Source organism: Neofelis nebulosa, chromosome 6 (assembly GCF_028018385.1).
Source record: "Neofelis nebulosa isolate mNeoNeb1 chromosome 6, mNeoNeb1.pri, whole genome shotgun sequence".
Taxonomy (NCBI): domain Eukaryota; kingdom Metazoa; phylum Chordata; class Mammalia; order Carnivora; family Felidae; genus Neofelis; species Neofelis nebulosa.
The window spans coordinates 72,102,180-72,118,006 of NC_080787.1; the positions used below are offsets into that span (position 1 = coordinate 72,102,180).

A 15,827-nucleotide genomic window follows, 5' to 3' on the forward strand; every position below is an offset into this window, starting at 1 on the left:
TTTTTTTAAAAAAAAATTGCATTGAAATGTAATTGTCACAAAACAAAGTGCACATGTTGACGGTGTACAATTTGGTAAGTTTGATATTATACACCTGTGAAACCATTACCACAATCAAATTAATTCCTCCCAAAGGTTTACTCATGCCCCTCTGAAATCCTTCCCTCCATCTTTTCTGCCTCACCCTCCCCAAGCAACTACTGATCTGTTTTGTCATTATAGATTAGTTTGCATGTTCTAGAGTCACACAGAAATGGAATCATAATATATTTATTTTTCTCTGTATTCTTTCACTCAACATACTTATTCTGAGATGAAACCATATTGTTGTATATTATAATAGTTGCTTCCTCTTTTGAGTAGTAGTCTGTGGTAATAATATTCCACAATTTGTGTATCTATTGCTCTGTTCATGGATATTTGGGTTATTTCCTACTGTTGCTAATACAAATAAAGTTGCTGTGGACAACTGTGAACTAGCCCTTGAAAGATTCTACCCTCCGACTAGATTAAATGGTTGGTAATAGTTTTCCATATTGCTTTAAAAGATAAAGCAATATTTAAATTTTTTTAACATTTTTATTTATTATTTTTGAAAGACAGAGAGAGAGACACAGCACGAGCAGGGTAGGGACAGAGAGAGAGGGAGACACAGAATCCAAAGTAGGCTTCAGGCTCTAAGTTGTCAGCACAGTGCCTGACGCGGGGCTGGAAACCACCAACCGTGAGATCATGACCTGAAACGAAGTCGGTCGCTCAACCGACTGAGCCACCCAGGTGCCCCAAGATAAAGCAATATTTAAAGTTGATCTTTTTCTGTGCCTCCTTAGAATTGTGTTAATCATAGACATCCTCATAACTTCCCAGTTGTGTCTGGGAGAATTAAATGAGGTCACTGATAAAAAATGTACTTATGAAATCATAGATCAGGTTTTGTACAAACGAACTAAATACGGTACCAGGAGACTCATAGTGTTTTGGGGGATCTGGCTCCATGAGGAAGCAATTTCCTTCATTCTAAGTTTACTTTACAATATTCTGAGCATTGTTAGTTATGATTAAAAGCTTGCCATACTTATAAGCATATCTTTTATGCTTAACAGGGTCCAACTGTTTTCTGGGAGACTAAATATTCATTCCATAACGGAGAGCATTGGGAATATATGATCAAATTTATTTTATAAACATCTTTGGCAGAAATAAGAATAAATTCTTACAGAGATGAACACATGGGAAAGATGCAGCTTCAGTAGATATATCTTTAAAATCTTTATCTTGCAAAATTTCATCATCCTTAATACTTTCATTTTCTTCTAAAATAGATTTTTTTTTCATTATTAGGTTTTCATTTATTTGAAAGGAGGGCATAATGTCCACTTGAAAGGACTGTTCCTATCATTTCCCTCAGCTTTAAATGCAACATCTGCTTTTTAGCTGCAGTGGTTTGTCCAGAAGACTTTGCCATCTATGCAGAATATTCCACTATCACCTTTTATTTCCCTCTAATCCATCTGATTTCACATGGAATATTGTGGAGCAGCATCTTGAAATAAGGAAAAATGAGTCTGCTTTGGTACATATTAAGGGTTTCATCTTTTATAACTTTCACTTTTCAATATTTTCTTTCTCTGGAGTCACACAAATCAGAGGGGCCTGATATCTTTGAGAGAAATACACCTGTAGAGCTCGTCCGGAAGCTATTCTTTGTGGGTCTGTAGACTTGCTCTGGGCAACTTATAGCTTTAACACAACAGATGGTGAAGGGGCCAGGAAGTACTTTGGGGGAAGCCTTCTCTACCCACTTTACAAATCCCCCTTGGTGTGGGGAATCTCATTCTGTCATGCCAGGGCTCACATATACCCTGCGGCCATTAAAAAATATGTCCTATTATGGCCCCATTTGTAGATGTTTTGAATGAGAACTTAGACAGAAGATGCAGGTCACCTGAGTAGCTCAGTGGATTAAGCTTCTGACTCTTGATTTTGGCTCAGGTCATGATCTTGTGGTTCATGGAATAGAGCATGATGTGGGACTCTGTGCTGGCAGTACGGAGCCTCCTTGGGATTCTCTCTGTCCCTCTCTCTCTCTGCCCCTCCCCGCTTGCATGCTCTCTCTCTCTCTCAAAAATAAACACTTAAAAAAAGGAAAAAGGATGCTAAACTTCTTGTCAAAAATCGTGAACCCACCTCAATTAGAGTGTTGAGATGCTAATGGATATAGGTCTGCTTGTGGGAAAGCCGTGGGAACATAACTGAACCCTGCATGGCACTGTTTTTCAATTTCATTTACTTTATTTAAAATTGTAATTTAGAAAAAAATAAAAAAAAATTTTTAAAAATAAAATTGTAATTTAGTGGGGCACCTGGGTGGCTCAGCCAATTGAATGTCTGACTTTGGATCAGGTCATGATCTCATGGTTTGTGGGTTCGAGCCCTGCATCAGGCTCTGTGCTGACAGCTCAGGGCCTGGAAACTGCTTCAGATTCTGTGTCTCCCTCTCTCTCCCCCTCCCCACTCAAAAATAAATAAACATTAAAAATTTTGTTTTAAAAAAAAAAAAAAAAGAAAATTATAATTTAGAAATTTTTGTGTGGTAATGCATTACTACAGTTTAGATGTCAAAATGATAATAAAAGTATATTCTGGTGGTGGGGGGCACCTGGGTGGCTCAGTTGGTTAAGTGTCCGACTTCAGCTCGGGTCATGATCTCACGCTCATGAGCTTGATCCTCTCGTTGGGCTCTGTGCTGACAGCTCAGAGCCTGGAGCCTGCTTCGGATTCTGTGCCTCCCTCTCTCTCTGCCCCTCTCACGCTCACACTCTATCTTTCAAAAATAAAATAAAAAAAAAAAACAACATTAAAAAAAAGGTATATTCTGGGAAGTCTTGCTTCCACTTCTGTCCCTTTCTACCCTGTTCCTTCAACTCCCTTACCCCTCACAGATACTTCTTTTTATTAGTTTCACCTGATTCATTAGGGTCAGCCTGATTTGTTTAAACGATGATGATATTTAACATTCGATAGGGAACCAGGAAATCAGACACCAAGATAACTAATCGCTACTTATTTTGACCTGTCTCTACTGAGGTGTTTTCCTAAGAGGTTCGTTAATGACATTGCCAAGGACAGCAGATGAGCTCTCTGCAGAGAGCAGTGTTTCTGGCTCCAGAGGGAGGAAGGAAGGAACACAGCTCTTGTGTTACCCCCTTAAAAAAATCACCTAGAGTCATGTTCTAATTAGACAATTCCTTTATCTGAAATGTATTCAGTTTTCAAGATTCGACAGGGCTAAACAACTGGGGGGAGAAGAACCTTATATTCCTCATGACACTGCTTTTAAAAGAGGATAGGGAAAAAGTAATTTAAAAATTGAGAAGAGTCCAATCCTCTTACTTACCTAAATCCTAGCACATGGATTTCTTTGAATCCTGGAAATTTCTTAAATACCTTTTGCATCTGCAGAAAGAAAGAAATTTATGAAACGCTCTGGCTGTACCAGGTCAGATGTTACCTAACTGAAAAAGTCTCAACACTTCTGATGAGTTAGGGGGAATAAATGAAAATGGAAAATTGAAGCAACGATTGAGGCCAAACGCTTTGTTCTTGGTAATTTCTGAAACCCAGAGGAAAGTGTTTTGCTATTTATTTAAAAGCTGCAATTGGGTAGTTCTGATCTGCTTTCATGGTTACTTTATATAAAATATGAAAAAACTTTAAGGTGGCACTTGGAAGAAACTTTTTTGGCTACAGTATTTTTATTTATACACAAAGAATAACTATAATATTTTCTGAGTTGAATTATGTGATTTGGAAAATATGTTAAAGAGGTTACTAAAGTCAAAATGGCTGCTATATCTAAATGGTACAGGCAGACTCTAATAGGTTAGATTCACTGGTAGATTTATGTGGACTTTATAATAAATTTTCTTAATTAGTTTGACCTTGCTAATGAAGCATATTATAGGAATATTTTATAATTGCTATATTCAGTTATTCCTGACCCACTACGGTCTGGCTTCTGCCTCTGGATTCACCCATTGGGGAGGATTTTCTCCAGGCTGTTGTCTCTTGGCTCTCTCCAAATCCAGTGGCATTTTCCATTTCTCTTCCATGATGTGTCTGCTTATTTTCTGGTTCTTCTTCTATCTCAACGACCACTTTCTCAGTCTTCTTTACTCCATCTTAGTCTCGTCTGCACTCTCTGCTTTAAATATAAAGATGCTTAGCCTCCTTATCTCACCCTCCCACTTATTCAGTAAGTTTGACTGCAGGCACTGTGCTAGGCTCTGGGGACACATTGCCACATAGGCGCTGCTCCGTCCAGCTTACTCCCGCATGGACTGGGAGGCAAGAGAGACCAAGAGAAAGGGATAGTATTAGTAGCAAAGCTTGGAAGGGAGAGCAGGGTGAAAGTGAGGCTGAGGAGGTGAGCAGGAACCTGGCACCACCTTCCCTTCCCTGTGCCCACTCCCCTCTGCCCCTCCTTGGGGATCTCATTTTCTGCCATAGCTTCACTGATCACCTGAGACATAGCTTTGAGTTCTACATGTGAATATCCCAACTTTGCCACTAACTAAATACATCCAAACCAGAGTTATTCTCTTCCTTCCAAATCCGCCTTTCCTCCAGCGCTCTCTATCCCAGTCAGGTTCATAAACACCTATCGTCTTCCATGCCAGAAGACCCAGCAACCCTAATACCTTCTCTCTGTGCCCATCACATCCATTCATTAACTCCTGGTAGTTTGAACCCCATATACATTTTGTTTCCATCACATTCTTATTCTCATGGCAGGCATACCTTCCATATCTCCCTTTTTATATTGCTGAAATGGTTTTGTAGGGGTGTGTGAGGAAAGACAGCAGAATTTTTTTTTTTTTTGGCAGGGGGAGGGGATATGCTAGGGCAGGAAGAATAGAGATGTCTCCTTGACCACATTTTTATTTCCAAGGTAATCATTCCATATCTGTTGTTCTTCACTAAAAATCCCTTGATGGGCTGCACTGCCAATTGAATAAGTTCCTTGAGAATGGCATTTAAGGTCCTGCACATTCTAACCTTCCATTCCCCAAGCACTTTATCATTTGCCCTTCCTGTCATCATTACCCTCTTGGCCAATATTGTGTCCTCTCGGGACACTAAACTAACACCTATCTTCTCCTCAAATTACAACATGTACTTCCTCCAGACCGCTATGACTTTTCCCCCTTTTAGCCCAAGATGCAACTTCTATCTTCTGCTCCTTGACTGCCTATACCGCCATATTTCAAAGCCAGCTCAAGCATATTCTCTATTGAGAATTTGTAGAGCCCTAAAGTCAGGCTCAATGATTTCTTCTCCCTACTGCTCTAGAACTTGTTACAGTATATCCCATAAAACAGTCTACGAGCTGCACAATGGCTCCTTCACTGAGATTATGCCCCTTGGGCTCAGGGACTGTGTGTGATTCATCTTCATCTCCCTCCTTCCCAGTACCTAGCAGGCCGTTATCCACATAGCAGGGACTCAGCAAATTTTGTTTAATGGACTTGAGTGGATCTCTTCATTCTCTAAACTCATCAACATGCTGCTGCATTGTCACTGTATCTAAAATTACTGCTGATTCCATATTATCTATGCCAAGGACTAGGGCAGTAATGCACAGATAATCCCCAAATCACTTACATTGGCCTTTGAAGTGTGTCATAGATTTCTTTTTCCAGCAGGCTGATTTACCAGCTAAATCATATTTTCTTACACCAATATTAAAATTAGTTTTCATTCCCTCAGTATATAGTAACTGCAGCAAGGAAGGTAGCCTAGGTTTTGGGTGCTGAGATAGCTGTGTAGGCCTGAGTTTAAATATTGGTTCTGTTCCTTTCTAGCTGTAAGACCTTGAGTTTATTGCTTCATCTCTCTGAATACGATCTCCTTAGCCCAAAAAGGATAACAATACCTGTATTATAAGGCTCCTATAAGGAATAACTAATAAATGCCTGACACACAGTGGGCAAAGAGTTGATGATATTGTATTTTTGATTAACTTAGTCTCTACATCTTCTACTGGATTACTAGCTCCTTGGTAGTCCAATTTTCTTTTACTTCCTCAGTAGCCACATAACTTGGAGCCTGACGGGGGCAGAGCAAGACTTCAGTCAGTTGTTTTTGAAAGACCCAGTGAGGGGAAAGGACAAGATGAGGGTCCCTGTAGGGGTCAAGGGCAGGGATGCCGAGTACTAAGCTTCTGTGCCTCCCTGACCACCCCCACCACAGGCTTAACAGAGGAGAACTAGGAGTTTAGGTCTGAGGAGATGGTCTTTGTTACCGAGACAGGTAGGAAAGAGCTGTGTACATGCCTCAGGTCTGCTCTGGCTTTCTGTGACAAATAGCTTTGGGTCCCCAAGGCAGTTGTCATGCCATTCCAGTAACAACACCTTAGACTAGATGTTTAAGTGTGAGCAGCAGTTTCTGGAGTGGAAGATTCAGACCCTGACTTGTCCTTCTTTCGTGTCCAGGATACCAGAGGCGCTGTTGTATGGATGAAAACAGTCAATCAAAACAGAACTACTCCCATAGAAGCCCGCAGCTACAGCATGGGCAGTGGGGAACATCTCCAAGGAGAGCTGTCCTCCCCTCCAAGAGTGCTCCACAGCACTGGCTCCAGCAGAGAGGAATTTTGTTGTTCATGCCCTCTTTGTGAACCTGTCTGTGATCGATTAAGACTCAGTTCTGCTTAGGAGGGTGCAGAAGGCATCTAGGGAGGAGATGACAAAGGCCTTCAGTTAATTCTGCCAAATAATCTTCTGGGGACCCTCCAATTACGGAGTGCTAACCATTAAATTGCTAATTAAGTGCCCAGTTAACCTTATTAATAATACTAAATGCACAGGGGCCTCCCTGATTCTGCTGGAATGTATGTTCAAGGGGCTATAAAAAGGCAGCCATATTGAGTTCTCATGAGCGTTTGCACAGGAGAAAGCATTCAGACAACAGCTAAGCATTCCTTTTGACATTTGTATTAAATTGCTCATTAGGTTTATTGTGGAAATTAAATTACTTCAAAGCACTGTCCATTAATTCCTGATTAGGCCTGAATGGCTCTGCTAATGCAAGTATGGGCGGTGGTGGAGTGGGTTGGTTATCTGTTGGCAAGCTGCTGGGTGGTCTGGACTGCTCAGAAGCCTGGAAAGGGAACAGATGCTCTAACCAGAGGGGCTCCATCTCAGAGAAGCCAGTGACCATGCAGAGGAACCCGCAGGACTGATGTGATGGGTCTCTGGAACAAGACCCAGCAAGACATACTCTTATTTGGCTAATAAGTTTTTCAGAGTCTAGAATGGACATGTTAATTTGATGATGACACAAAAATCCCTGTCCCATAAATATTTATTTGGGAAAAATAGGAAGTATTGCATAATGGTTAAGAGTAGGGGTTCTGGTGCCAGGCTGCCTGAATTGGAATCTTGGCCAACTATCCAATTTTGAAGATACTCCGACTATACTAAAGATTTTCTGAAGAGAATATTTCAAGAACAAATAGAAAGTTAACAGACTATTCTTTAATTCGTTCTATCTAATAATCCGTGTCTAAGTACTTCTCTGGTTCATAAACACCCCATGCTGATGCTTTCTCTTTGAAGTTTGTAGAAATGATTCTTTACATTTTATTGACTGAACGCTGATGCAGGAGGAAGTTGGAGGTTTAATATTTTTGCCTATTTATCTTCTCTCCAGTTGAGAGGAGGTAAGCACTGAATTCTCCAAGTATGACAAGTAGGGGCCTGTCGGTTCCCTGGCCATGCTGAGTGAGATGCTTGGGCACCCAGGCTCTCCATAAATGAAGATCGTGGTTATGTTTTCTTATGAATGCTTCTATTTTCAGTTGCATTTCTACGGTCACTGAGTAGTTAACTGCATCCCAAGCTCTGTATTAGGAGGTTAAGTCTTCAGAGATGAAAGAAACAGTTCCTGCCCTCAAGGGGACACTCAGAGCCTGAGGATAGTGAGGGTGGCAGGTGAAGAGGGAGAAACAGAGACAACAAAGGCCATAGACGTGTAAAGAAACAATCTCAAGACAGGGTGATAAATGTTGTGGCAACAGTGGGCACCGTGTTTTAGCTCAGAGGAGAGGCACTGACTGAATCCAGAATGGTTTGAGACAGAACTTTCCTTGATGAAGTTTTGTAAGATGAAACTCGGGGAAAGGACATTCCAGACAGATGAGACAACACAGGGAAAGGCTAAAGGTGAGAAAAGATTTGTAAGCAGTTTGTATTTCTGTAGAGTGCAAAGGAGGGGGATGGAAAGGATGGGAAGATGAGGCTGGAAAGGAAGGCAGGGCTTTTATCATGGCGTATAGATGCCACGGTCAGCAGAGTAGCTTAGATTCATCCTGCAGGAAATGAAGAGGCAGGCAGATATGATGAGAGTCCGAGATGGAAGAGACATCTTGGAACAGCTCCGAAGTTTAGTGGACGACATGGACAACATTACTGCCTTACACTTATCACCCACGAAGAGTGTCATGTCATTAAATTGCATCAAACTGCAAAAGTGGATATACATTATGTAAGACAAATATGAATTAAAATTCATATTTCAACCCACCATGTTCCCTAGTTGGTGCTTACGTGAACATTTTAGATGTATAGAATACCTGTGTAGTGGCTCTCTGTTAAAGAAGGTTTAAAGACCTACTAATATTTAAAGAAAACCTAAATGTAAGTGACTTTTAAGACAGAGAAGCTGGAGGAGCTCCTGGGTGGCTCAGTCAGTTAAGCATCCAACTCTTAGTTTTGGCCCAGGCCACGATCGCGCTGGTCACGAGTTCGTGCCTTGCTTCAGGCTTTGTGTTGACAGCTTGGAGCCTGGAGCCTACTTCAGATCCCGTGTATCCCTCTCTCTGTGCCCCTTCCCTGCTCGTACTCTGTCTCTTTTTTTCTCTCTCAAAAATAAATAAACATTAAGGGAAAAAAATTAAAAAAAAAAAAAAAAAGAGAAGCTAGAATAGAAAACTTTTCTAGAGATGAATTTGCCCTAACATTTTGGGACCCATTGCAGTTTTTGATTAAAATGAAAGCAGTTTTGGTTGAAAATGAATGCCTGGTCACAAGAAGTTGGAACTATTAGTTCAAAGGGTTTAGGTCCTGTTGGCTCCCAGATTCTGAGTCATGACTTGGGCTGTGGTTGTGTGGGGTGGGTTCACTTACCTGGAGTTGAGACTTGGCCGCCAGCTCCTGATAATGTGGGGACTGGGAGTCAGCGAGCTCTGCCGTGAACCTCTGGTTTGCTAGAGTGATGCTCAATTCCACCTTCTGCTCCAGTGGGCCTTTGTATACCTTAGTGGATTCTATTTTTCTTTCCTGAGTTAGAAAATAAAAGGTCTTCTATTAATATAAACTATAAGTATATGGTAATACTACATAATATATATTGATATTGTCTCAAAAAGTGGATAATGAAGGCTCAAGTGCTTTAAAATTTTTTTTAGCGTTTATTTATTTTTGAGAGACAGAGAAAGACATAGCACGAGCCGGGGTGGGGCAGAGAGAGGATTAGACCATTCGTGCCTAAACTTCATATTAAAGAATCCCAAGCAGGTTCCAGGTTCTGTGCTGTCACAACAGAGCTCAATGCGGGGCTTGAACTCATGAACCATGAGATCATGACCTGAGCTGAAGTAAGACACTTAACTGACTGAGTCACCCAGGCGCCCCTCAAGTACTTTTAGAATTAAAATCTTATTAACTAGAAGTGTTCTCTGAATTTCATTGAGAGACAAAGTACCAAAGCTCCAATGAGTTAACTATTTAGAATCCTTGAGGACACTGTAGTGTTAGAACTCTGTGCTCTTCATGAAAACATTTGCACACATGCATACACACACACATAATTCATATATACTGTTGGAGCATTACTGAGATTGTGCCACACTCTTGTGTAACTATGAATGCTCTTTGATGAAGACTGGATTATACAATATAACCTATGTGATGCTGAGATATTATTTAATACAATCTTCTTTAGAGAAGAGTCTAGACTGGTTTAATGAGACCATTTGTGCCCAAACTTCATATTAAAGCTAGTTAGTGAGCACTGTCAGGTCAAGAGAGGATTTGAAATATCTCTCAGAAGGAATGGCATATTTGGGCCACCTTTGGTAGCATGTGGCTAAAAATAGAAATACTCTTCTGAGGACCTGGATTTGGCCAAGGGGTCATCCTTTTTGCCCTCTGGACTGGGAACAAGCAGGAGTCTCTCACTGTTCTGAATTCACATGGGCTCCCAGGGCACAGAGCAAGCCTGGAGCTGAGTTTCAAACTTGGGGTGTGACAGATTTTCAGTATTGGGTACCTAGATGATTGTGAAATCTGAAAGGTTTTTAAAAGAGTAAAAAAAAATGTCTGTGGAAAATTGAATTTCTTTGGTAATGCACTTAGTCTTTTATTAGTGACATCAGCTATGGAAGTTGAAAGAGGAGACCAACCAATGGAAAATGCCATGAGGGACAAAACTCATGTGGGTGGTAGCCAATGTAGTTTCTCCTCATTTCATATTACAAGCCCCTCTCTTCCATGGCAGTGGACAGACACACAACCTCTAACTTTAATAGGGCACATGGAGGATGCCAGACTACTGACGTTTGTTTAACGAAAAGATTTCGTTGATTCATTCATCAAAATAACACATAAGCATCTGTATGGGTGTAGGACAGTGTTAGGACCTGTGGAAAGTTAGAAGAAAAATATGGCCTATAGCATTATCCTCTACAAGTTTACCATTTCACTAGGCATATTTAAGTTCACATGAGATATTTAAATAAATTCTTTAGATGTATTAGTGAGAAGTCTTCTTATTTATCCTCAGCCACTGGATTAATTTTCCACGCCTCTCAGCCAGCACCCTCAGTAATACTTTATTACCTATGAGATAAAAATTCAAACTCTTTTTCCTGACATTCAAGGCTTTCCACAATCTGATAACAATCTGCTTGAACAATTTTATTTATTTTATATATATTTTTTCATTAAAATTTATTTTTTAACTCAACTACTGAGTGGGCCCAAGTACAATGTCTTAAATTTTTTTTAGTTTTTATTTTAATTCCAGTTAGTTAACATACAGTGTTATAATAGTTTCAGGTGTACAGTATAGTGATTCATACATCACCCTGTGCTCATCACAACAATTGCACTTGTTAATCCCCATCACCTATTTAACCTATTCCCCCACCCACCTCCCTCTGGTAACCATTGGTTTGTTCTTTATAATTAAGAGTCTTTTTCTTGATTTGCCTCTCTCTGTCTCTCTTTTTTTCCCTTTGTTTGTTTTGTTTCTTAAATTCCACAGTGTGAAATCATATGGTATTTGTCTTTCTCTGACTGGCTTATTTCACTTAGCATTATATTCTCTAGCTCTATCCATGTTGTTGCAAATGGCAGGATTCATTCTTTTTTATGACTGAGTAATATGCCATTGAACCACATCGTTATCCATTCATCAACTGATGGACACTTGAGCTGCTTCCATATCTTGGCTACTGTAAATAATGCTGCTATAAATATAGGGGTACATGTATCCCTTTGAATTAGTTTTTGTATTCTTTGGGTAAATACCCAATAGTGTGATTACTGGATTGTATGGTAGTTCTATTTTTCACTTCTTGAGGAAACTCTGTACTGTTCTCCAAGGTGGCTGCACCAGTCTATATTCCCACCAATAGTGCATGAGTGCTCATTTTTCTCCACATCCTCACCAATACTGTTGATTCTTGTGTTATTGATTTTAGTCATTCTGACAGGTGTGAGGTGATATCTCATTGTTGTTTGGATTTGCATTTCCCTGACAGTAAGTGATGATGAACATCTTTTCACATGTCTGTTGGCCATCTGTATGTCTTCTATGGAGAAACGTCTGTTCATGTCTTCTCATTTTTAATTGGATTATTTGTTCTTTGGGTGTCAAGTTTTGTAAGTTTTTTACATATTTTGGATACTAACCCTTTATCAGTTATGTCATTTGCAAATATCTTCTCCCATTCTGTAGGTTACCTTTTAGCTTTGTTGATTGTTTTCTTTTCTGTGCAGAAGCTTTTTATTTTGATGTAGTCCCAGTAGTTTATTTCTGCTTTTGTTTTCCTGGTGCCAGGAGACATATCTAGAAAAAGGTTGCTATGCAGAATATCAAGGAGGTTACTAGCTGTGTTCTTTTCTAGGATTTTTATGGTTTCAGGTTTCACATTTAGGTCTTTAATCCATTTTGAATTTATTTTTGTGTATAGTGTAAGAAAGTGGTCCAGTTTCTTTTTTTGCATATTGCTGTCCAGTTTTCCCAACACTATTTGTTAAAGAGACTGTCCTTTTCCTACTGGATATTCTTTCCTGCTTTGTCAGAATTAATTGACCATATAGTTGTGCATTTATTTCTGGGTTTTATATTGATCCATGTGTTTATTTTTGTGCCAGTACCATACTGTTTTGATTACTACAGTTTTCTTTTTTTTTTAAATTTTTTTTTTCAACGTTTTTTATTTATTTTTGGGACAGAGAGAGACAGAGCATGAACGGGGGAGGGGCAGAGAGAGAGGGAGACACAGAATCGGAAACAGGCTCCAGGCTCCGAGCCATCAGCCCAGAGCCTGACGCGGGGCTCGAACTCACGGACCGCGAGATCGTGACCTGGCTGAAGTCGGACGCTTAACCGACTGCGCCACCCAGGCGCCCCAGATTACTACAGTTTTCTAATATAACTTGAAGTCCAGTATCGTGATGCCTCCAGCTTTGCTTTTCTTTTCCAAGATTGTTTTGGCTATTTGGGGTCTTGTGTGGTTCCATACAAATTTTAGGATTGTTTGTTCTAGCTCTGTGAAAAATGCTTGTGTTATTTTGATATGGATTGCATTAAGTGTGTAAATTGCTTTGGGTAGCATCAACATTTTAACAATATTTGTTCTTCCAATCCATGAACATGGAATGTCTTTCCATGTCTTTGTGTCTTCTTCGATGTCTTTCATCAGCATTTTTTAATTTTCAGAGTACAGATCTTTCACCTCTTTGGTTAGCTTTATCCCTAGATATCTTATTACTTTTGGTGCAGTCATAAATGGAATTGTTGCTGCTTAAACAATTTTAGTCTGTGTCATTTCTCCTTTCCCCGACTACCAGATAGCTTGCTAACTGTTGATGAGATACCACATTACTTGTGCTAGTCTCCTGACCGGAGAGACCTTCCTCACTGCTCCCCATGCTCACTTCCAGTACTAAAACATAAGGACACACACACACACACACACACACACACACATCACATACATACATTTTTTTACTTCTTACTAATACCTTATGGTTCATTTAACATAATATTTCCTCTGATCATTTAGGGTAGAAACCTTTGCCTCTTTCTAATCTCTTGGAGCAGTGAATAATATCTGAATTTCTCATTTAGTACGTATGTCATAGTCACCTAGTCTTTTTATATGCTAATCTTTTCACCCCACATATAATCTCCTCGAATCCAGTATGATTCTCATAGTTTATTAACTCTCCCAAAGTAAAAAAAAATAATGTGGTCATTTATGCACAAAACTCTCTGTGAATATACATGATTAGCAGTCACATCCTTTGCAACCTGTCCTGGCTTATCATTTTGCTCCATTCTATATATCTGCCATCTTCAAGTACACACTAAGACTATTTTGTTGTACTTATTTGCATTATATATTTCTTGAAGGCAGGAACCATGTCTTATTCATCTTAGAATCTTTGGTACATACCCCAATGCCTGGCACATCAGAGGATTTTAGTAAAATGTTTGCCGAGCCAAAGAATGAGTGATAGATGTGGGTGGTAAAAAAGGTAAGAGGAGGATTTGATGAATATAAAATGAAATGTTCAGGGGATATTTACTGCAGAAAGGGGGACATATATTAGATTTTGAAGAATATGAGACATAAGTAATACGAGAAAAGAGACAGTGAACTAGAGTTGTCTTTGAAATTTTATAGTGAATATATTTAATCTCAATAATTTTTTTCAACAGCACTTTTCACTGTTCATGGAATAGTATTTTGGAGAAAAATGGAACAATTTAATTCTTTGTTTAGAGCAATAGTTCCAGCAAATCTGCAGCCATCTGGCCTACAGGCCAGCAGGGTTTCTCAGCCCTGAATTTTCATGTAGAGCTGGTGAGACTGAACTTCTTGCCCTCACTGTCTGGGCTTTGACCTTGCAGAGAGGTTCACAGGGAGGTAAGGGCCAGCAAAGTTTCTCAGACCACAGGGAAGTATGTGTCACCCCTGGACTGCCCCCTGCTGAACTTGCTGCCCACAGTGTGCTGCCATGATGCTGACACTCCTGGGGAAAGAGGGCAGTGTTTCCTGGCTTCAACATCAAGTGTCTGGCTCAAAGATTTTGAAGTGATTAAAATGTCCCCCTTTTCTGGGACACCTGGGTGGCTCATTTGGTTGAGCATCAGACTCTGGCTCAGGTAATGATCCCATGGTTTGTGGGTTCGAGCCCCATGTCAGGCTCTGTGCTGACAGCTCTCAGCCTGGTGCCTGCTTTGGATTCTATGTCTCTCTCCCTCTGCCCCTCCTCCACTGGTGCTCTGTCTCTGTCTCTGTCTCAAAAATAAATAAAACACTAAATTTTTTTTTAAAAAATGTCCCCCTTTTCTGACAACCAACAATTAATTCTGTAACATATCCTCTCCTCCTGCATTCCTTTCACACAAAGAGAGCAGTGGCCAGTGCTTCTCTTTGCCTGTGAATACCATTTACTTTTCCCCATTTAACATTCAGGATTTCAATCATTTTGATATTTATCTGACCCATTTATGCTGGCCATGCCTGGAAGCAAAACTTCTACCCTTAGTGTCAGCATGAGATTACACTTTGGTGAAGGAGCTTGACTGATTGGATGATTGATTGACTGATAGGTTTATCCATTCATTTATTCTAATGCTTGGGGAGTACTTGCTATATATGCAGTTCTGTTAGGTACTGGGGAGAAAAGGGCCCCTACCCTCCTGGAGTTTATAACTAAGTTGCTTTTTATAATTCCTCTCAACTTATTCTAGGTTTCAATCTGGTTTTTCCCCTCAGTCCCTAGAAGAAGTGAGAATACTGAATAGAACAAAGTCACTGACTCTTACTTGGAGTGATAAAAATGCAGCACTAATAATATGGAATGGCCAGTTCATCCATTCTCTTTTCTTGTTTTATCAATAAAACAAAAACAGGCATGTGAAGAGCTAGATTGATTCTCAGAATTTCTTACTGTTGTAGGCATGATGGTGTCGTTGAGGAATGTGTCACCAAGAGTGAGAGGGAAGGGTCCAAGCGAGACACTGGAGACATCTGTGGAAATTAAAAAAAATTACGGGCACAGAATGAGATTGGAGAAGTTTATATAAGAACAAAGTCAAAATTTCATATACTCTTTCTGTCATTCTGGAATTTACAGATATGAGCTGCATTCTTAACTCATTTAAGATTACATAAATATGTTCTTGAGAAAAATACAACTCAGACTTTTGGTCCCAGTTGAATTCTCCATTCTCATCTAGGACCCAAGTTTGGTGCTATTCTAGATACGTTTCAGTTAAATGGTTTGCCAATGAGATCTGGTTAATTTTTCTTTTTGTGACTATATAAAGGATGCTCATGTTGAATTTATTTGTTTGAAAATATTGGCGATGATTGTCTCCAAGTTGTAAGATAATGGGTGATTTCACTTTACCTTTATTCTTTTCTAAATTTTCCAAGATTTATACAATGAACCTAAATTATTTTATACATTTAGAAATATCAGTTATTTTTAAGAAAGTATATTATAAATTTTGTCAACTTC

At 39.7% G+C, this 15,827-nt stretch overlaps 1 protein-coding gene across 3 annotated transcripts in view; it reads right to left on the reverse strand.

Annotated features, from left to right (window-relative positions):
- The window catches only part of IMPG1 (interphotoreceptor matrix proteoglycan 1), a 132,121-nt gene that overhangs the window by 76,807 nt on the left and 39,487 nt on the right, over window positions 1-15,827 (reverse strand). For all 3 annotated transcript variants that reach the window (XM_058734519.1, XM_058734518.1, XM_058734517.1), the window contains 3 exons: window positions 15,255-15,334; window positions 9,189-9,341; window positions 3,398-3,456 (listed from right to left, as the gene is read on the reverse strand). In XM_058734519.1, the coding sequence (XP_058590502.1) occupies window positions 3,398-3,456; window positions 9,189-9,341; window positions 15,255-15,334 (292 nt within the window). The remainder of the gene's footprint in view (window positions 1-3,397; window positions 3,457-9,188; window positions 9,342-15,254; window positions 15,335-15,827) is intronic.